This window comes from Cornus florida, unplaced genomic scaffold (assembly GCF_030987335.1).
Source record: "Cornus florida cultivar Cherokee Brave unplaced genomic scaffold, ASM3098733v1 CherokeeBrave_3.0.0_Hap2_Chr11, whole genome shotgun sequence".
Taxonomy (NCBI): Eukaryota; Viridiplantae; Streptophyta; class Magnoliopsida; order Cornales; family Cornaceae; genus Cornus; species Cornus florida.
Window position 1 is genome coordinate 109,888,523 of NW_026775581.1, and position 21,739 is coordinate 109,910,261.

General features: G+C 37.6%; 2 protein-coding genes across 2 annotated transcripts in view; one reads left to right on the plus strand and one right to left on the minus strand.

Annotated features, from left to right (window-relative positions):
• LOC132283544 (uncharacterized) overlaps positions 1 to 9,222 on the plus strand; it is a 55,569-nt gene extending 46,347 nt beyond the window's left edge. The window contains exons 17-23 of the mRNA XM_059785508.1: positions 5,274 to 5,585; positions 6,424 to 6,611; positions 6,681 to 6,783; positions 6,910 to 7,055; positions 7,674 to 7,753; positions 8,054 to 8,229; positions 8,688 to 9,222. Of these exons, the coding sequence (XP_059641491.1) occupies positions 5,274 to 5,585; positions 6,424 to 6,611; positions 6,681 to 6,783; positions 6,910 to 7,055; positions 7,674 to 7,753; positions 8,054 to 8,229; positions 8,688 to 8,858 (1,176 nt within the window). The 3' untranslated portion in view covers positions 8,859 to 9,222. The remainder of the gene's footprint in view (positions 1 to 5,273; positions 5,586 to 6,423; positions 6,612 to 6,680; positions 6,784 to 6,909; positions 7,056 to 7,673; positions 7,754 to 8,053; positions 8,230 to 8,687) is intronic.
• Positions 9,223 to 10,037: 815 nt separating this feature from the next.
• LOC132283543 (uncharacterized) lies at positions 10,038 to 21,488 on the minus strand. Its single transcript, XM_059785507.1, has 8 exons — positions 20,924 to 21,488; positions 18,002 to 19,354; positions 15,246 to 17,063; positions 13,887 to 14,981; positions 12,156 to 12,260; positions 11,937 to 12,026; positions 11,076 to 11,186; positions 10,038 to 10,978 (listed from the first exon to the last, which is right to left on the minus strand). The coding sequence occupies exons 1-8, from the start codon at positions 20,981 to 20,983 to the stop codon at positions 10,448 to 10,450; spliced, it is 5,163 nt and encodes a 1,720-aa protein (XP_059641490.1). The 5' UTR covers positions 20,984 to 21,488; the 3' UTR covers positions 10,038 to 10,447.
• Between the last annotated feature and the right edge of the window lie 251 nt (positions 21,489 to 21,739).

A 21,739-nucleotide genomic window follows, 5' to 3' on the forward strand; every position in this document is an offset into this window, starting at 1 on the left:
CTCTGAGTGGAGTAACTAACTCCTCCTCCCTGGACCTTTTCTCTGCCTTCCAAGAGGTCTGACGTTATGGCTGAGCTTGTTTTTGCCAGATCTTGGCTTTGGACTTCTCTTTTGTCGAAATAATTGACGTCTTCCTTGAATTAGCTGCCTCTTCTTCTTCAAGACGAACAAAACCGTCAGCTCTCTCGTTCAGCTCGTCTATGGTCTTCGGCGTATTGACCACCAAGCTTGTGTGGAATGGTGTCCCCCAGTTCATTGCAAGTTTAAATGCTTGGACCGCTATGAATGGATGACACTCCATTACCATGCTTTTAACAAGGTTGAACCGAGTGAGGAAAGCTTGGAGTCGCTCATCTTCGTGCTGCCTTATTGTGAAAAGGCTTGATACATCCTTAGCCGGACGTTTATTCCCATAGTACTGGCTTATGAACTTGTCACACAAGTCCTGGAAACTAGCGATTAAGCCCTGAGCCAAATTCTTGAACCAATTGAGGGCTGGTCGAGCCAAGCTTGTAGAGAAACACTTGCACATCAAATGATCATTGTTAGTATTTAGAGCCATTTTCAACTGAATGTGGTAGATGTGGTCAACCGGGTCGGTCGTTCCATCAAACAGAATGAAGATTGGCATGGAAAACTTCTTCGGATTTGGTGCGTTCAGAATTTCATCAGTGAACGGAGATGCAACCGTCCTTGCTGATGAGCGCAATGCTTCGTTCTCCCTTGAAAACCGTGACGGAACTCCCCGATCGGCAAATCTCCTTTCTGAACTGCGGTAGTCAAATGTTGCCATTGAAGGTCAATAGGGTGGATTAAACGATCTGTCTTCTGCAAACTCACTTTGCCACGGTGATGCAACCCTATGATCGCACGCCGGCGTTTCCTCTCTCATGATCCGTTCGCGATGTGGCTCCAAATGAACAGATCCTTCTCGATCCTCTACTTGACGGACATTTAGAGATAGATCGTCTACTATAACTTCATCACGACGTGGATCGACGCGATTAACACCTTCTGGATCACCTTGACGAACAGCATGGGATGGTAAGACTCGCTCTCCTTCTGGAGGTGGCCTCTAAATTGTAGGAGCCTCACGACGCTCCATTCCAGCGCGCAACTCTGCATTTTCTTTTCTCAAGGCTTCGATCATGTTCATCAACTCATTGAACTTCGTCTGCTAGCCATTCTCCAAAGGATTTGAGCTCTCCTCTCCGATCATCATTCTTGATCAGAGCTCTACTAACGCACACGCACCAGATCTGGACTCAAACTTGTTGAATTCTGTTCGCTACTAGCCGGATTCGAATTATTCCAGCTACAAGCTTGCCGAATTCAGTAATCTCAACAAATCACAACTGCGCAGCTCGCCGGATCAAGCACAGATCAAATCTGCGTAGATCGGACGCCAACCTATCGAAATCAACTGGAACCAAGATACGTCAAGATAGATCGCATTTCCATCAACCTTGATTTAGCTTCCAGGGATAAATTGTCTTCTTCGCAAAGTGCTTTGAATCGAATCGATTTGGATCAACACCAATCAATCCTCTCTGTTCTTTCCACAGACGGCGCCAATTGAAAGTACAAAGAATTTTCCCCAATTGTGTAGAGAGAAACTTTACACTCCCAATAATTTTTTCAACCCCTTTTCCCTCTCAATTCCCTCTATTTATAGATGGTTACAACCACTCTTGGGCTGGACCTAACTTCTTTTCTTTTGTTTGGGCTCAACTTCTTTCATCATAACATGGGATTCCGTAATGACCTCTTGGATCTGTGCCCATTCAGCGTGGACTTGCTCCATCCTGGCTATCCATACCCGACCCGTTCTTAGCAATATGAATCATACCAAGCCCGGATCATCTTTGGTGTCTTCAAAAACTAAAGATTTTTTTTTAATCTGAATAATATGGTGGCCTGAGATTCTTCTTCCCCCATTGTTTCTTACTTTCTTTTCATCTAGTTTATCATCCCCTTCATCTATATCTCCCCTGTTTTCTTCTAGACTCATCTTATCTTCTTTTTCTCATACCCTTTTTCCTCAATCAGACTTCCACAACTCGTCAATCAAAGGACCCGGAGCCTCAATCAGTCTCCCACAACTTGGTCATCAAGTGACCTAGAACCTCTAATGAAGCAAGACCAAAGAAGATTGAAGAACCCAGAGCCTCGATCACATTCTCGTAACTAGTTGATCGAAGGACCCAGTGCCTCGATCAGACTCCCACAACTTGGTCATCGAGTTATCCAGAGCCTCGAATGAACCAAGACCAACTAATCGATCGAAGGACCCAGAGCCTTGATCAAAACTCCAACGACCTGGTCACCAAGCGACAAAGAGCCTCGATCGGATTTCCACATACCGGGTCATCAAAGGAACCAGGATCTCGATCAGATTTAACAATAACAAACGAAGAGTAGTGGTAGGACTCTTCGACAACACTTGGGATGCTTAAAGATCTTGGATTGGAGGATAAGAAGTCAGAGCAAGTCTGGTAAAATGGGCCCGACTTAGGGAAGAGTGAAAGTTAAGTTCATTCCAAAGAGAGGTTCATGCCAAAGAGAGAGACCCTTACAATCACCATTAATGCCCAACTACCACATCTCTGATAAGCCGAATTTCGTTTAATGAGAGTCATGCCCATTTATCATGTTGCTGGCACTCTGATGAAAGAAAGTATGATGACTTGACAACATAAGTCTAACATTATAGACCACTATAACCTATGGGTAGGTGTGGGCTTTTATCTGATTCCCCTTCTAACTAACGGGTAATGACCTGAGTACTTAAGGCTATAAATAGAAGAGGTATTGGGGCATTGAAGGCAGAACTCAGAAGTTATCAACTTCATAAATTGCTCTTTTTTGTCCTTGTCTTTAGTAGAACTTTCCCCTACCATCACTCAACTTCTTCAAGTTGGTTTACTTCCTCTCCTTTAATTTCTCTCTCTTCTGTATCCATCATATTTTTATAGTGATATACCCATAATATATCTACTTTTAGTCTTGTTCTGAACCCTAGTACCTACAAAATCTTATAGTGCAAGGAAATAACAATTTTAGGGTCTTGATAGTACAAGGAAGTAAATTTTTTAATAATGGGTTTGAAGTGATATACCCATAGTATATTACTTTTAGTCTTGTTCTGAACCTAGTACCTACAAAATCTAGTAGTGTATGGAAATAACAATTTTAGGGTCTTGTCAAAGGTGCGCCTGGGCACACAACAGGCGCAAATGTTGCGGTTGTATGCGCCTGGAACCTAGGCGCCTTTAACAACATTGGTTACGCAGATACGCACCCAAGTCTGTTACACTGCGTCTGCGATTGCAAACCATAATTGTAGGTGATTAGCTCTGCAGTAACAGCCCTGGTATTTCTCGTAGTATTACCACAGTAACTCTCCAGAGGCGAGTGCTCCTCAACCATGGTGAATTAATGGAGATCATGGTGTGCTTTGCACTGTTAGGTTTTGGCATAAGCATATTTTATTAGAGTTCTTTTTGTATTTTTAATTTTAGAATTTATTTATTTAAAATTTTATTTTCCTTAATTTTTAAGATTTTTTATTTAGGGTTTACCTATAAAAGTCCATATGCAAAGAAAACTAAAGAGTTTTATTTAATCTGAATAATATGGTGGTCTGAGATTTTTCTTCTCTAGGTTCGTTGTTTGGTACTTTCTTTTCATCTAGTTTCTCATCCCCTTCACCTATATCTCCCCTGTTTTCTTCAAGACTCATCTTATCTTCTTTTTCTCATACCCTTCTTCCTCCCTGGTCCTCCATCATATGGCCCCAGTGATCTTTTAGAGCACGACTTGTGTTTGCTGTGCAACTTGGTTATCTCTGTCAACATTGTGGTAGCTGCAGAATTACTTCAATGACTGCCATAGTTCCTTTCCATCTACTGACATATTTGGTCTCAATGCATGACTGTCCTATAGTGGGCCGAATCCCCCAAAGGTTAGGTTTGTTCCAATTCAACCATTCCAGCACCCCCTTAGTTTGGATCATCTGTGGATAATGGATTTTGTAATCTTTTCTAAATCTGTGGAGGTGTAAGTGGATAGTTAGCAGTTAGCACATCATTGTATATATAGATATTGAGTAATCATCATTTCAGTTTTGAATTTTCAAGGTTGAAGAATTTACTCCTCTCTTTTAGATTTTCTACTGTTAAGCATGTCAAGTGTATTTTTGTTCTTCCTTCTTTGTTGTGTGGGATGACCCATTGGGCAATTTCACTTTTAACCATGGGCAGTATTGAATTGTTTGATATTGGAAGCTGGTTACTGGAACTATGCCTTCAAGGATGCAATTATTAACGGGTCTGAGATTGCCCAAGCCAGCAATAAGCACTGTGGTTATTATATCGCCTTGCTCTTTATAAATTTCTAATTCCTCCGTTTCTCTTTTCTAGTCTCTGTTAACATCTCTTATAACTTACTAAGCTATACTGAATTTTTAGTTTGGCATGCCTGAAGTGTAGCACCTGTAATTGGTTTTGTATATTCTTTTGTTATTTGCTGTCATATTTTAGGTGGTTCTTTTTTAAATCTGATACTTGATCTGATTCAATTGAGAAGTCTACTGCAGAAAACAATTCCCGTGAGTATTTTCTTTATTTGAAACTAATGTACCTTCTCTTATAATCAGTGACTTCCCTCTTTCTTTCTTCTTTTCTTCTTCTGAAATCTGAAATTCTGTGTGATTTCATCTCCTCTTGTTTTAAAAATTGTCTCTTAATTTACTAAATTAAGATCACATTGTTGACTGTAGTCATTTCATTTTGCGTCTTTGATTAAAATTGTACAAGTGCTTTGTTTTAGACATCAAGGAACAACAGACTTTGGTTGAGCTTTTGATTCAATTTGGGATGTTTTTATTTATTTAGGCAAACATGCTTGAATCTTATCCTCTAATAATGTACTAAAGATTAGTGCATTAAGCTTGGAGCAAAAAGAATTGCGCTCCGATCAGTTGGGGAATGGTAAGGTGAAATCAGGATGAATTCTCTGCTTGTAATTAATGGCGTGTTGCTTAGGTAAAATCTTTCTTTATCTGTGCCTTGAAACTGAACCTCTATATTTGATAGATTGTATATAGATTTTCAGGTAGTTAGAAAATATTATTATACATATTTACTTTTTCTTTTTTCTTCCTTGTAAGATATAGGTTGTCTAATGAATCTATAAATGCTGTTGATCACTTGTAGCTCTTGAACATATGACAGATGTATTTATCATTTATTGTTGTTATATCTGCTTCACAGGTGAGCCAATATACTGGAAGGATCCACTTGTATTCTTGCATTCCAGGAGTAGATGCAAGGCCAAGGCCACTTTTTGAGAATTTTCGACCAGAGGAACTGGAATCACAGAATCTGCCTGCTGACAATGACAAAAAAGTGCCATATAAATCTATCAAGGACAATCCAGCATATAGGCACGCTCTTGTGGCATTCTGCAGTGAGTGGAACAGTTTGAGGCCCATTGTACAGAAGAAATTGCTTGCTAAGCCTTTGCAGCTTCCTTTATCTATTGAATTGTGCTACTTGAATGAAAGCCTTAACCATGACAATGGGGTATGTCTGCATGACTCTACTCTTCTGGTGTTTTTTTCTTCGAACTGCACAATTAACTTGCTCACTTTTTCTTTTTCTTTTTATCTTTTCTTTTCATTTCCCTTTTTTTGAAAAGGTAAGCATTTTTTGAAGAAACAAAGACAAACAGCCTATTACATCCAGCTCAAAGGGCATACCCCTTGTAAACAAAACCAACTCATGGAATCCCCTATACCACCGTGTGGAAAGAAACCAAAATGGGGACCAACCTAAGAACAAGCACAAATACATGCTATAGTTACAAACAAGCATAACAAATAGCACGCTATTTCTTTTGAAATTTTGATTCGGCTATCCAACAAGAGCCTAAGCCACAACAGAAGAACCATCACAATTCAGAAAATCCCTATTTGGACTTTTAACACAGAGAGCTATCATTTATGCACCTGAGCACCTCTACAAGTAACAAATAAATGGGATCATCCAACTCAAGTACTTGCAATGGTAATCAGCTGCAAAACATTCCAGCAATCTGCTACAATTTAAACCAGTTCCTGTTGTTGAATAGAATAAAAGGACTATCAAAAGCCAACCACTACTACGATTTAATAAGATGCTTGCCATCGGAGGAAATATAAAACTAACCTTCATAGCGATCAAAGAGGATTCAAGAAGCCATTCTGTACATATATCAAAGCCAAGTACCATGTTAATCATTCAAAACATTCATAGGGAGATTCCACTCTCTGCTCACTTTTTATCTGTTTATACATTGTCTGTTCATTGAACTTTTCTCGCATACATTTGTCTATTTTTATGATTTATATGATTTCGGTAATATGAAAGATTTTACTAACAGGGGCTGCTGAAAGGTGGAAGCAAGAGACGTACTACACCTTTGCAGGAGATTAGCCATCCGTTACCACCAGATGCTGTGTGGAAGAAGGTCCATCTCCGTAATGGCCATAGAAAGAAAGAGAGAGAATACACTCAGGGTTGGACTGTCACGGATGAACCACTCTGCAAACTCTGTCAAACACCTTGCAAGTAAGTCCATTTTAGTGGTTTTTCCAAATAACTGCCTGTGGTAGACTCCAATTGATCCTTCTATTTCAGGAGCAACAACGCCAAGATGCCAGAATATTTTGAGGATCTTTTCTGTAATTTGGGTTGCTATGACGAATATCGCTTAAGAACTAGTAACAGATCTTTGCGTGAGGTAAGAACAGAACTTGAATCATATGCCACCTCATCCATTTGCTGAATTCTGTATTCGATTTGAAATTTTTAAAGGCGTGAGGAAGAGTATGCATGTACTTATTGCTAATAACACTGAGGTTTGCAGGAACTTTTTCAAATTGAACATGGCATTTGCACAAATTGCCGACTTAACTGCCATAAACTTGTGGAATACATAAGACCTTTATCTTTTACGAAGCGACAAGAGTATGTTGAGAATGCAGCACCAAAGTTGGCAATGCATAAGAAATTGTGAGTTTACAATTAGTTACTTTGAATCTCTTAATTGCAGGAGATACACTCGTTTTTTTTTTTTTTTCCCCGGTAAATAAGATACACTCATTTTTACGGTGCGTACAAAGTATAAATTTTGTGTCTTTGTTTATAACAAAGGTCAAAACTATATCAGCATTACTAAATATCTTTATTTGACAGTATCATGCTAAATATCCATCTTTATATAATAAGCATGCTAGACCTGTAGCAGTATCATGAAATTGACATTCTTGAAGCTGCAAAGTATAAGATTGTTCTTATAGCATATTTAGAATGGCAAATGTCCGTTTTGTACGATAGCAATGTGTGTTATGTGGTGATTTGCTATTTTTAGGAATACTTCATTTGTGTTCTGTCCGTGTTGCGCGTACAAACTCCTAATGTGTTCAATGGTCCTGCATTCTCTATAAATTTAACATATCTATGTAAATTTCACTTGTTGGTGATACGCAACCCAGTTGAGGGTAATCAAATAGCACATATAAAAGGATATATATATTTAATTTTGTATAGAATAATACATTTTTAAATTAAGGTTTATAAAAGTATCCACGAATTGAAAACCTGACAAATTTTCTATTTGACATTGTGCAGACTTGACAAGCTTGTCCATGACCCGACTGAGGGCAATGCTTGGCATGCTGACCATATCATACCCGTCTATCGAGGGGGAGGTGTGTTGCAGTTATATATATGATTTTTCTTGTTCAAGGAATTTTTGGCCGTATTAATGTTTCCATATGGTTGGACCTAGGAATTAAATTTCAGCTTCTTGCCATAGACTTTGCTGAGTTAATATCTGATCAGCATGCTCTTAACTTGGAGAATAACAGTTATTAGTCTTACTGGCGTTCCTTGTCAAAATTGTTTGGCTTAGGAGCAGAAGAAATGGTCCACAGCTTTCCCACCTAGTATAAACAAAAATTTCAAACTTTTCAATATGATATTTAATTACATTTTCTGATTTCCTGCAGGTGAGTGTAGGTTAGAGAACATGAGGACACTTTGTGTAGCTTGTCATGCTGATGTTACTGCTGCACAACGTGCAGAACGGCGTTCAACTAGGGTCAAGGCTAAGAGGCAACTTACAGTCTTAATTAGTGCCCAAATATTTCGTCAGAACACAGAACAAAGGGACTCTAATCCAGAGGTCTGGTATTCTTCTAGAAAGCATTGGTTTGTCCTCTATGTTTCAAATGAGGTGTTCCACTGTTTAGTTTGTTATGTCTCAATTGTTTTGGACTGTCATTCGGTTATCATTTGTGTTAGTTATATTTTAATGATAATAATAATAATAAAGTGTATGCATAATATGCATATTAAACAAATTCTCTTTTGTCAGAAGGCCGAAGCAAAATAATTTCCAATATAAACAAGAATCAATATCAAATAACATTATAGATTTGTATATATATGACAAGTTTGTAACATCACTGGGGCCATATGATGGAGGGCCAGAGAGGAAGAAGGGTATGGCCATATATTTAAATCTATATATGACACGTTTGTAACGTCAGTGTATATTTATGTACAATCAGAAGTTTTAAGTTTGTGATCCATCCTCTCTATTGACATTTTATCCCTTTAACATTATGCTATTAATCTCAGGACCAAGGTCATTTGGAGATTGAGGAGAACATAGTTGAAGATGAGCTTTTAATCGAAGTTCCTGGGAGTGCATACTCTATAGTAAAAGACCCTGTTACTAGCAATGAAGAACACAAAAGACCCTCCAATACTCGAGAATTTAATGACCCTAAAGGCGATGAAGCATCCTAGAGCAGTCTCTTCACCATCTTTGCTGCATAATTCATCCCTTTCTTGTTTTTGTTGTATACTAAGCATCCATTATTATCTATTACTTCTTGCCCTTGACAGCCAACTCATCTCTGTAACATTTCTGATATATCTTGTATTATTATTGGGTGTATTGCAAAATATGTGCCAGACAAAATTACGTGCACTAAAAAGGTGGTTCCATGTCACTGCACAATCAACCTTGAATAGGGGGCAATGTTGTTTTGAGAATGTATTTATAATTCAGAGGAAGTGGCCAGTAAGTCTTGCCAGTTGTGGTTTAAAAGGCATTGTTCACAGCTACAGATTCTATATACAAATACAAGATTTTACATTTTTTTGCTAATTGTTACAATTAGTTATAGTTTCGCAACCGTTTTCTAAGGTTTTTGCATGTATATATCTATGATGCCAAACTGTTCTATTGTGGGATGTGAATTGTTGAAATTCCAGACGCACTTTTGCAAAGTCAATTGGAGGCTTACAGAAAATGATAGGCACAATTAGTTCTACGAACCAAGTGCCAAATTATTATTGTTAAGGTCCAAAATTCAAATCAAAATCGATTCTGTAAATTCTATTATTCATCATCATTTTTGTCCTAATACTATATGAATGTGGTTGGAAATATGAATTCTCTTTTCTTTTTTTTTTACGCCATTTCACCTATTATATTTAAGTTTTAAAGTCATTTTCAATAATCTCATTTTTCTCATGTTTGCTACATGAAAGTTTTGTTCCTGTTTCCATCTTTTCATTCTTATATTTGTTGCACGAAAGCTTGTTTATTTTTTCTTTTGTAGTTCTTTTTTTGTTCTTCTGCTATAATGATGAAATTTTACCTGTTTGAATTCGCTACTATTTGCTGTAAATTCACCATTATAGTAAAAAAAAAAAAAAAAAAAAAAAAAAAAAGAAAAGAAAAAAATTCATCCTGATTCCAATTTAGTGGAGGACAGTCAAAAAAAAATATATAAGTGCACATGATAAAAAGCTTTTACCGTGTAATGAAGGACTGCTCTAATATCCGAGTTATTTTAAGTTTTCCTATAAACAAGCAGCAAGATGTAATACCAATATGAAATAATTAAACACCGTTCAGTTTGAAGAGTGAATCATTTTGCGCATTGCAATAGAAAGTCAAAGAGTCAGTCCTGCCTGTTTTGGTCAGAGAAATTAAATCAACACAGCTTAAAATACTGATCCTGCAACCTTATTTGTCACTCATGAAATTCAATGAATGATACATCGTTGTAGCAAGTTCATATGTAACTACGGATTTTTCAACCATAATTAAAAACTTCGTCATGACCGGCCTCAACATCTTTGAAATGCTGTTTTGGCACTTGACAGGAGACTACTTTGTTCAAGCTTTGGAACCATGTAGTTATTTGTTTCTTAAACATGTTTTCGAAGTCTGTAAAAAGTGAACTGCTTGCGCAATAAAGTGTCTGACTAATCTGCTAACCCATCAATTGTAGTTGAGTCAAATTGGAGAGTAGAACTACCCTACAGCACGTGCTCCAATGCCGATATCACCACAGAAAATCAAATGTTAAGCAAGTCTTACCTCATAAATGATCAGTCAAACTGTTCAACTCTTCCGAAAAGAAATTCTCTGCTCTATCAATGAAGCTTCCAGGAAACCTTGAGTGAAACATCAAGGTAGAGGAAGTTTCTGAAGCTGACAAATTTTTCTTCAGAGCCATTTCTTCATACGGTTTTATTGATTTGCTGTCTTTCTGGTTTCGCATCTTGCCGGTTCTGGTGCTGTTTCCTGAAGCACCAACCTTACCTGAAGAAATCCTGAGACTTCTCCTGGATCTAAGATGGATGTCACCTTGAATTTTTCTAGATTCGGGACCCAAGTTAAAAGATTCAATAGAATAGTTGGTTGTAGGACTATCTAGTATCAAACTGGATTGATGTGCAGGCAAACTCCTTTTACAAGATCTTAATAGGGAAAGAAGCATATCCGTACTGAGCTCTTGCTGAACAACACCTTTGTTCTGTTCACACCCAAAGCAGGCAGCAACTAGTGTGCCAGCCAAGACTGGCATCAACTCAGGGTCACTGAAGAATACAAAAGGCAGATCGCATACCTGTTCTTCCAGCTCAACATTCAGATTTTTCCAATAATCATTCGAAAAATAAATAAATAAATAAATAAACTACTACTTTTGTCAAATATCCACTGACCTTGTGAAGGATGGTAGGGCTCTTTCCCCATCGAAGGACAGCTTGATTCTCGGGGTGGAACAAGGAAAAGTAACCAAGAAGCAATAAAGACTCGAGCAGAAGCAAACCAATCTGAAATATGTTATACAGACAGCACATTAGCAATTAGCACACCTGCCCATAAAATTTCTCACACTGTTAAGCAACCTACATGCGACCATGAAATAATACAACTAAGAGTTATGAATTGTCTCATCTAAACTCAATGCCTAATCCGGCCCATTTGTTGAAGATCTAAAACCATATTTTAAATTAAGTTGGATTGTGTAATTGAAGCACAACCTCAGCGGAAGCTTTCTTAAAGGACCAAGACAAGGAAGGCGGACTCATTCATCCAAAAGAGTCGAGACTTTTATTTAGTTATATTCTATTTTTTGAAAATGATATATTGATGAAAGCATGTAGATGATGTTGGGATAGTTTGGAGTTACACTAATATTCTTTGCACTTCAGATGATTAAACTTCACTATTTCAAGTACCATTTATAGATTTGATGGTCAATAACAATTAATTCTCAGCAAGTTAAATTGTAGCACTCAGGAACTTTGTGGGAAGTTATTGAGTTAATGGATATTGTTCATCCTACCCTAGCAACTTAATGTTTGCACTACTTTGGCATTGAATCAGTAGAGATTTATTATCCAGCTTTTAGAAATGGGCATTCTTAGCGATGCTGCCCAGTTTTTAGTTTTCTTAGTTCTTGTACTCGGTTCCAGAGAGGGTTACCTCTCTTTGTTGTTGCTGTTGCTTTGTTGTTAATTAAATGATAGATACTTGGGAGATAAAAAGAAAAAAGAAAATAGTGGCAGGCAAAGAATCACCTGATCGGTAGCTACTTTCCACTTGCTTGTGCAATGTGAAAGAAGAAAACTCATCAAATGGAAGAATTCCATTTTCAGGTCTGGCCTAGCCTGTTACAAATATAAGAGAAAAAGAAAGACAAATTTGTAAAAAACATCACAGAGATTCAAGTGTCTAATGGACATTATAAAAGAAGATTCAAAATGAACCTACAAGAAGTTGAAACAAGAATAACTTACTAGCATTCTCTGCATGAAAGTAATATCTATCAGAGCCAAATTGTTCAACACCTTCAACACTCCAGTTGCTACTGCTTCAAAATTAGATGGAAGCACATATGAAACCTGAAACAGAATACAATTCATCTGTAATTTGCAAATGCCAAAGTGCGAGTCTCTGGTAATTTAATGCTCATCTAGAAAGATTTAACACTAATAATAATTATAAATACTTGTACTACATTACGATTTATATAGTCCAACTATTTAGTGACAACAACGTCCAGATGGCGCAAAACGTTTTACAAAAATCAGACACAAAGAGAGTATGAGATCATTTCATCATATTATGACAAGTGCAACAAAAATAACTGTCCTCAGAGTTATACCAACTAGTCCAAAAAAGCAACAAATCAGATTCCATCACTGTGGCCCATCATAACGAGTCCACAGCAAATTAAACTCAACTGGCAAAGCCTTTTCCCAGCTATTTGGGGTTTGTCTATATGAATTGTGTTTCACAATTCTACTCTATCTAAGACCACAATCTTGGTGAACCACACGATATCATAATATATTTCCTCACCATTTTAACCCATGTTAGTTTTGGTTTCCCCTTTCCCTAGCATTACAATGATGACGGACCATATCACTTTTCCTCATCGGTGCAGTTATGACCATTTTTCCACATGGCCAAACCATTAATTAATATTCTCCAATTTTATCTCCAATCAGTACTATTTGTGTGTGTGATTTCCTTAAGCTCCACTGTTCTAGTTAGTCTTCCTCGCCTCATAAAACTGTTGACTATGTCACCCACCTCATTCCTCCAAGATGCCCCACAAATATGTGATAGGGATAGTAACTTTAGGCCAGAAAGGACAAAACCAGTACCCAATAAATTCAGAAATAGTGCATCTTGGGTTGCAAGAGATGGACCAGCTTGAAGACACTGTAACCAACACTACAAAAAAAATTGAAAAGAATGGGGAGAAAAACAAGAGTTAGGAAAGTGCCAGTAGGCTTACAAGAGTTCTGGTGTGAAAGTCCACTCTCTCTCTCTCTCTCCCTCCCTCCCTCCCTCTGGAGAAGGGGCCTGTTATGGACATTGGGGTAGGTCAATCCATTTTGAGTACCCAGCTTGGCAAATTTCTAATTGATGACATACAATTTCAATGACACAAACTTGTCAGTGTAAAACAAGATGACTCAAGGAACAAACTGCAGAGGGGAGGGAGTGAGGATAATGCTGCATGCTAGCATACTTTTCCCTACCTTCTCGTATTCTTCCAGCATAGTAGACAAACATATGCATGTGCAGGTGTCCGTGCGTGAGAGAGAGTGAGAAGGGGAGAGAGAGGGACAGAGAGATAACACAGAATCCTGTAAGATCTATTTTGAAACCAATATAAAACTGCAAATATTGGTCTTCAGTGTTGAAGTTCTGTAAATGCACAAGGTTAAATGATAAGAACTGAACTTTCTATAGACTTGTATCTTGATCAAAAAATACATTTGTAATTAGTAATACTCTCAATCTCAGTTAACAGCATGCTGTTTGACAAAAGAAGACCTTACAAACTAAGATTCATAAGTTGACTAAAAATAATTGGAAATTGTACAAGATCCCAAGATACCAAATCTGCGAGAATCTGAGAGCAGTCAACAATTGAAGTTGTTATGAATCATGATGCAATAAGCTTATGACCACACATTCACATAGGTGTATTTGCAATTGACAGCAAAAATTACCTGTTCAGAAGACGATCTGTTGTTTGCTTGTAACAGAACAGCTGTCAACAGGGAAGGAAGACAGACTAAACCAGTTTCAGATATGGCAGAAAGAAGAAATGCTACTGGTTGCTTCAAGCACAACTTGTTTTCATTCTTTTGATCTGCACCATTATCGACAGAGCACTTCTCATCCTTCTGAGAAACAGAAGGTTTGGCAGTATCATCCATCCGCATACTCTGAGGCGCATTCGGAATATCTGCAGTGTCCATTTCAGTGCTATTTAACTCAACTTTATCAGAATTCTTGTCAACAGTTACCAAGTCATCATTTCTTTTTGTCATACATGATTCATCTAAGGGCCTATCTTCTGGTACATCTGGCAAAGGTACAGGCATGCCATTTAGTGTAGATAATGTAGTTCTATAATCTCCTTCAGAGTCATATACAGATGAACTTCCAAAATCTGCAGCCTCTGCCAGTTTGACTTCTTGAGTTTTATTTCCTGGAACAGTTTCAGTTGGAAAAGATTCCCAATCAATGGAAGAAATGGTTCTGGATCTGGATGTTAAAACTGCCAACAGATTTATGCCTAAGAGAATAGATGAAGGAAATGGTGACCCTTCCACCTGTGGCCTGTCATATAGTGCAAAAAGATCTCGCAGCCGATGAATAACTTGATATGCAATCACAAGCTCCTGTAAACCATCCTGCATTTGAAGTTGACCTTCATTGGAGCTTATATGACCAATGATTGTTATAACAGTCCATAAGAATCCATTCAATACTTCAGATATTGAGTCCAAATTATCAATTGATGTTTTACTTAATTGCAAGTTGGTGCCACCAGGAACATTTGATGATGCTGCAATCTTAATATAGTTCTCCAGAGCTGCCGCAAGCATGGGGATGATTGGGGGCAAGAGATTTTGTGCAATAAAATAACTCCTGTTCACAGGCACTGATAATACTACCCTCAGAAGTCTTAAAAGGTATACTGTCACCTGGCAGGCTTCAGGTTTTGATGTGTGGGAAGCTGGTAGGGCAGAAGCAATAAAGTCAAGCAGACCAGCTTGGCGCGAAGCTTGCAGCTCAGGGTCCTTTCCCTCCAAAAACTAATCCACAAATAAAAATTAGATGTGATGAACTAGAAATTCAACAAGTTCTCCAACAGATTAAATAAAGAAAAAAAATGGAAGTAGAAAATTGGCAACGTCCATTCATTCCAAGAATTTGGTTTCATAATCATCATCAACAAAATTACCACACCCATCATACATCAGATTGAATGTCATAAACTAGTATAAACATGAAACCTAATTTTTTCAAATTTTAACACAGTTGATATATTTAGAATAAGAAAAATATACAATAAGTACCTTAATCATTTCAGCAGTTATTAATCCAATACTTGCAGCCCCTTCTTTTCTTGCTTGTCGAAGTCTCTGAAGTTCCTGAAGCCATCTTCCTATTTTTGCTCTTGCAGTTCCCACAGCTGTTCTATATCCAATGCCAGCACTTTCAGGACCAACTGGAGGCTCGGGAAATTCATATTTTAGAGCCATAAGCCTTTGACGAATTCTTTTGATCCTTCTTTTCAACGAATGTTGCAATGCAACATTGCCAATTGGAAGAACAGAATTTCCTGGACCTGAGATGTTTGCCTGACAATCTTCACCACTGTTAGTCGGTGTAGATCTACCCTGACCATCCTTATTCAAAGAACGTCGCAGTAAAGGTGAAGATTGATCCCTAAAATCCATTGAAGCTCTCTCCCGTATTTGCTCCAAGTAAAATTTGCGACGCTGTTCACTTTCGCTAAGCCTTTCAGCTAATTTCTGGGCCAGGAGTTCAGCTTCCTCCTGTTGGGCTTTGGCTCTAATCTCCTTTCTCCGCATCTGTTCTATAGACTTTGCTTCACGGGCTGCACTTGATGCTTTGCGTTCCTCTTCCCTTCTTACTTGAGCCTCTTCCTTTTTTCGCTGTGTCTCCGCAAGGCGCTGCAACTTTTCAGCTTCAATGAGCTTCTTACGTTCCAAGACAGCTTCTTCTCTTGCCATATCCTCTTTCTGTTTACTCTTCATTACTTGAAGTTTCTCAGCTCTTCTCAACTCTGAGTCATGAAGTTTCTGGCGCAAAATTAACTTTTTGTTCTCTTCATTTAGCGAAGTAATGAAACGAACCTCATTAACTTTACTGCTCTCATCACCAGCTCTTCTAACAACCTGAGCCAAAAAAGCTTCATGCCGAGATTCACTACGTTGGTGACGGGCATACATTCCTTCTCGCAACTTCATGCTGCGAACAGCCTGCCATTCATTAACACGATTTAATTTCTCTGAGGTGCGCTGCAGCTTTTGAACTCTCTCATTCTCTAACTCATTTCTAATCCTCGTAGCCCTTGCATGTTTCTCTTCTGCTTCCTTTTTCAGATCTAAAGCAGTCTTTTTCTTCTTCTCAGGAGTCATTAGTTTATCATGCAAGATGCGTGCACGCTCAGCACTTTTCCTGCCCAAACCTGGGGAATGTGAAAAGCGGGAAGAAACACGATATGGAGATGCAAGTATGTCTTCCCAGTTCCTCTTCTCCTTCCAAGCATCCATGGCTTTCCAGGATGTTCCATTTCTCCTTTCCTTATCCCTTTCAGAAAGAGGAACTTGCTTCTTCAGGTGATCAACAGATTTTGGAACTTTCTCAACCATATTTTCTGACGTCTTATCTTTCTTGGGAAGCAGCTTTTCCGTTTCAGGAATATAACCATGCTGGTCCCTCTTGCTCTTTCCACTGACAGAAGCAGCAGAACTCTCTTTGAGAGGTAGTGTAGATGCACAAGTATAAGGAGTGAATGAATTCTGTGGAGGGAGACGACTATTTTGCGCTGTGCTTATTTTGCTGGACCTGCCTGACTCAACATTCCTCCTCTCTTCACTCAAGTTACGCCGACTAGGATCTAAGACTCCACTCTGCTTCCTCAACTTTAGCATTGATTCTTTAGCATTGGTTCTCGCATAACTTCTCCCAGCAGAATTCTCCAGAATATCAGCAGTTCTGCGATGTTGATTAGAACAATCAGGCCCGAGTCTTTCAGCATCATTAGCTGCGTGCATGCTAGCTCGCTCATGTTGAATTTTCCTAAAAGCCTCAAGAGATGAAGAAAGTATTTCTGCCCTGTGAGGTGAAGTTGTCATTCGCCGGACCTGCACTCAGCATAAGGTGGCTAACATATTTTATATCAGAGTACAAAAGCAATGAATAAAAAGTTTTGATAGTCAATGTAAGATTACGAAGTTTATTTCAGAAGATAAATAGCATGTGGACATATCATCCTGTCATCCTTAAGCCTTTAACACAAGCAAACAAATGGGCATATAGAAGAGTAGATGCTCACAAAAATCTCAATGAAAATGTAACAATCTCCTTATTTTAAGTCAAAGTAAGGGGAAACTAAACTCTTTTATCAAGGATTGTTCTTAGAGGATACACTAGTAAGGAGTTTCACCATTAAACATGCCTATTGTTTTTACCACTTCATTGTAAACTTCAGTACATATAGTTTCACATACAAGGAATTAATAGATGTTCTGTCAAACTAGAACTTTACATAAGTTTCAAAGGTGCAAAGATAAATTGCTTTCAAAAAATTAACAAAACGAATAATTGGATATTAATATATTATATTCAATTCCAGACAATGTCACTTTTGAAGATTGAATAAGACACTGAATTACAAACATTTGTTGTTGAATAAAATAAAATAAAATGAAGAAATATTGATAATTTATCACGTTAGGAAATTTGATTCATTATAATGAAAGGCCATTATAATTCCAAAAAATAAAATAATAAATAATAATAATAAAGATTAAAAGAATTTTCATTTGCTTTCATCTATGTAGTCTATTCCACCAGAGGGTAATGGTCCAAGGCTTCACCAATAAAAATCCTTAAAGAACAAAGAGAGTTCAAAGGATACATTATTCCTAAGTACCCAAAAATAAAAATTCTAATTGGTGTTCAATGCACAATCCCACATGTCTACAACCGTATATGCTTGATTGATGTTTAGCATTAATAATTTCAGAACAGTCTCAGCAGTAACCGATTCATTAATAAAAAATGAGGCAAGCATGCTCACCTCCCATGACAGTGCATGTGGCCTGCGATGATCCGACTTCATGGTCAACGGTGCCTCATCAATCATTTGAGGAGAGGACCTTTTTACTTTCTCAAATTCCTCCACTCTAGATTTTAGTTCTTTAAAATCAGATGCAGCTTCTTCAAGAACAAGAATGGCCTCTTTCATCTGCTCCAAATCGCATTCTAATTCACAAAGAAGATAAAGTTCATCTACAGCCCTATTAAGATTTTCGAAGAGAAAGCACCAAAGCCGTTGCCTAAACCTTTCTTTACTTTCACCAGTGTCACCAGCACCAATGGCATTTATAACTGGGCCTTTTGACAAATTCTCAAGAATTGTACCAGCCTGTTGACCCTCGCAATCTGTAGTGGAGGTCGGTACCATATATTTTCCTGGAGTTTCAGGACCATCCTTTTCAGGCGTAAGTAACTCAGAATCTTGGGATGTTACCTCTGTGATTGAACCAGCATTTTCAACTTGTAATTCGGAAATTTCTGAATCACCTTCTTCACATATAACTGCAGGTGCTGCAAGTTCCACCACCATCCCAGCCCCTTCACATATAGCACCTAAAGCATCATTATTTACCAAGTTGACATGTTCATAGGGTGCTTCCCTGCAATTTGAAATGTCACCACTTGATTTAACTATTTTTTCAGTTGTGATTAGTACTTTTACATCTTCTGCCGATACTTCATTAACCTCTTTACAGTTCTCTTCAAAACATTCATCTCTTGGAGACGATGGAAGTGTCTGGTGAAGAAGCTGATCTGCATTAATAGATATTGCCACCATTTTGTAATGTTTGGTGTCAGTGCCAGAAGAAATGCATGAATTCGAACAACTAGCATTCTCGGCCTCCTTTCTAATTAAATTATCATTCACAATATCACCGAATCTAATTTCCGCTCTAACAGTGTTTTCACGATGTGATACTGATGCGCCATCACTCAAATCACCCCATTTTATTTTTTGAATAACATCAGGCTTATCCTCTTGAGGAAGTTCTTTAGCTTCTCCAGGTTTATTATCAGAATTTATGGCATTTACGGCTCTTAACAGTGGTAACTTGGGGCATTCATTATCTTGACTAACCACACATTTATCAAGGTAATGCACATCCTTCACATTTTCATTTGAAACAAAAGTTGAATTTGCAACGCCGCCCTGGCCATGTACAGCATAATCTCTCCCTGCTTTTGAAGGCTGGCCACCAGGTCCACACTTGCCATGTGCATTTCCACCTTTAGGATTTGATGAAAGCTGACTGCGCAGAACATTAGAAGCCTGTTTTCCAGGGAGTCCCCCAACCCAACCTTGCAGGGAAAACTTTGAACTACTTCTATGTTTCTGAACAGAAACAAGGAAACAAAGGGTCAAAGCATGCCACTATTAACTGAGATGAATGAATAAATTCTTGAAATCTTATTAAGCTCCCAATACCAGGTCCTTTCACTTGGTATTTACAAGAAAAAGGTTATAGAAAAATCCTAATACACATAGCATACTGTGGAAGAATAAAACTTGCTCCACCAAAAAGAAAGTGAAGTGAGAAAAAAAGCAATGGAGAACAAGCACAGAACAAATAACATCAACAGGATGTTAAATAAAACATCAGATTAAAATTCAATACAAAAAAAGGAAGAAATTTTTTTCCCCCAGTGCATGTGGAATATGAGCCTATCTAGTATTTAAAAGGTATATTAACAAAGATACAAACAGAATTAAAGATGGTCATGTAAAAGGAAAACAAAAGCAACCTAAAGTGGCCATCAACAAAATGCATCTTTCTACAAGCCATTTGATATTTTTCCATAAAATCTCCAAATCCAACTTTGTATAGTGAACTTTGAGCAACTTCCAATAATTCTGAGCAATGTTAAAAAATAAATAAATAAACCTTAAAGCATGCCCCTGAACACTAAAATCAGTTTACCAATGTTAATATGGCACTAAAATATGGGACGATGTTGAGTTCAGGTTACAGTAACTTACGGTATCATATAGACAAAAAATAAAAGAAACATACAATATTCAGAGTATCATACATACAAAAATTAAAAGAAACCTACCAAACTTATTGCACCAGAAAATAGAAGAAAGAAAAACGAGTAAAAATAACAGAATACGTGTCAGATGAAGAAAACATCACATAAACTCAGCACCAAAAGAGCTTCTTTTTTCAGAACATGTGAAACATTAGCCAGCCAGAATACAAATTGTATGACTTACAAGGAAAGAGAGAGAAACAAAAATGATTTAATGTAGAAGGAGACAAAAGCAACTTATAGTGACTAAAAGCAAAGTAAATATTTCTCCAAGCCATAGTTGGATTCAATAATTTTCCTAATTAGCCCTATACAACTGACATTACTTATGCATGCCAATCTATCTCTAGTGATTTTCCTCACATGCAGCTTTAGACACAGCAAATTCATTTTAAAAAAGAAAATGCGAAATCTGAGGCCTGTCTATTACCCTAGATTTTGTTCAGGTTAGAAACCACTGAAAATTTCCAGCGTTAACCACTTTATTGGGTTGTCAGATGAGACCTTTGTCTGTCTATGATATTGAAACAAACATATTCAGATAAATAACTAGATAATAAGTTGAGGCAAACAAATACGAAATTATGAGAATTTAGAGGATTAATATAAAGGAATTAAATTACAAGACAAACAACCATCCTTATCTTATTATAACCAAGCTCATCTATCATCATCATCCCTGTATTTAAACCAAGCACACCCATATCCTCAATTTTCCAAGGCAGGAGGTAATACATGGTACATTTGTATTCACCCGTTTCCTAAATTCAGTTTTTGTTTTTCCCCCAAAACACAATAACTTAAACAATCAAATATAAATCAAATTATAGAAGTTCTGAAAATAAGTATGAAAAAAAAAAAAAAAGGACACCTTTTTCACTTGCAACCATCCAGAACCCTGATCATCCCCTGCTTCTCCACTGCTCTCCATCACAAACGGATGACAATCTCTCCCTCGCGGAGAAAAATAAAAGACAGTAATATACAACAAACGAAGGATCAAACCCTTCAAACAAAAACCCCTAATTTTCCACTGTCAAAATTCATTTAATTTACACAAGTTGATAACTTTCCCAATCGTATATGAAAAATTGAAATCAAATCGGGTCAATAAATAAAATCAAATGACTGAAAAGGGTGTGGTAGAACTCAAATTGTACACTTTAGGGGAATGGTAGCTCCGAGATTGAAATTAACAGCACGGGAAAAGAAATTCCAGGGAATTCGCTGAAAGAAACCATGTGGAAATTATTTAACCGATAATGTCAATTGACAATGACAACTGTGAATGGTATTTTCTAGGGTTTCCGAATTCTAAGAATTGTCTCGGAAAACCAGAAGAGGGTGTGACTTAGAAGAATGGTGAGAGCAATAATATACATACATAATATATATATATATACATGTATAAAATTAATTTTATAGAGCTGGGAGGAAGAAGACAGTGACGAAGAGGAATGTATTCTGACAGATTTCTCCTCACTTGGTTTAAATAATGACTTTTGTCTCCCAAGCGTGCAAAGACCTAGATAAAGGGTCGGTGGGGGTTAGTTCCGGTGCACGAGCTATCACTGTTGAGGGGCTGGAACCGTCAATTCTGCGAATTCTTACTTTCACATCTAAAGAGGTTGATTTTTTTTCCCCAATCCGTGACCTTTGTATTATTTGTATTACTGTGGGTCTGTGA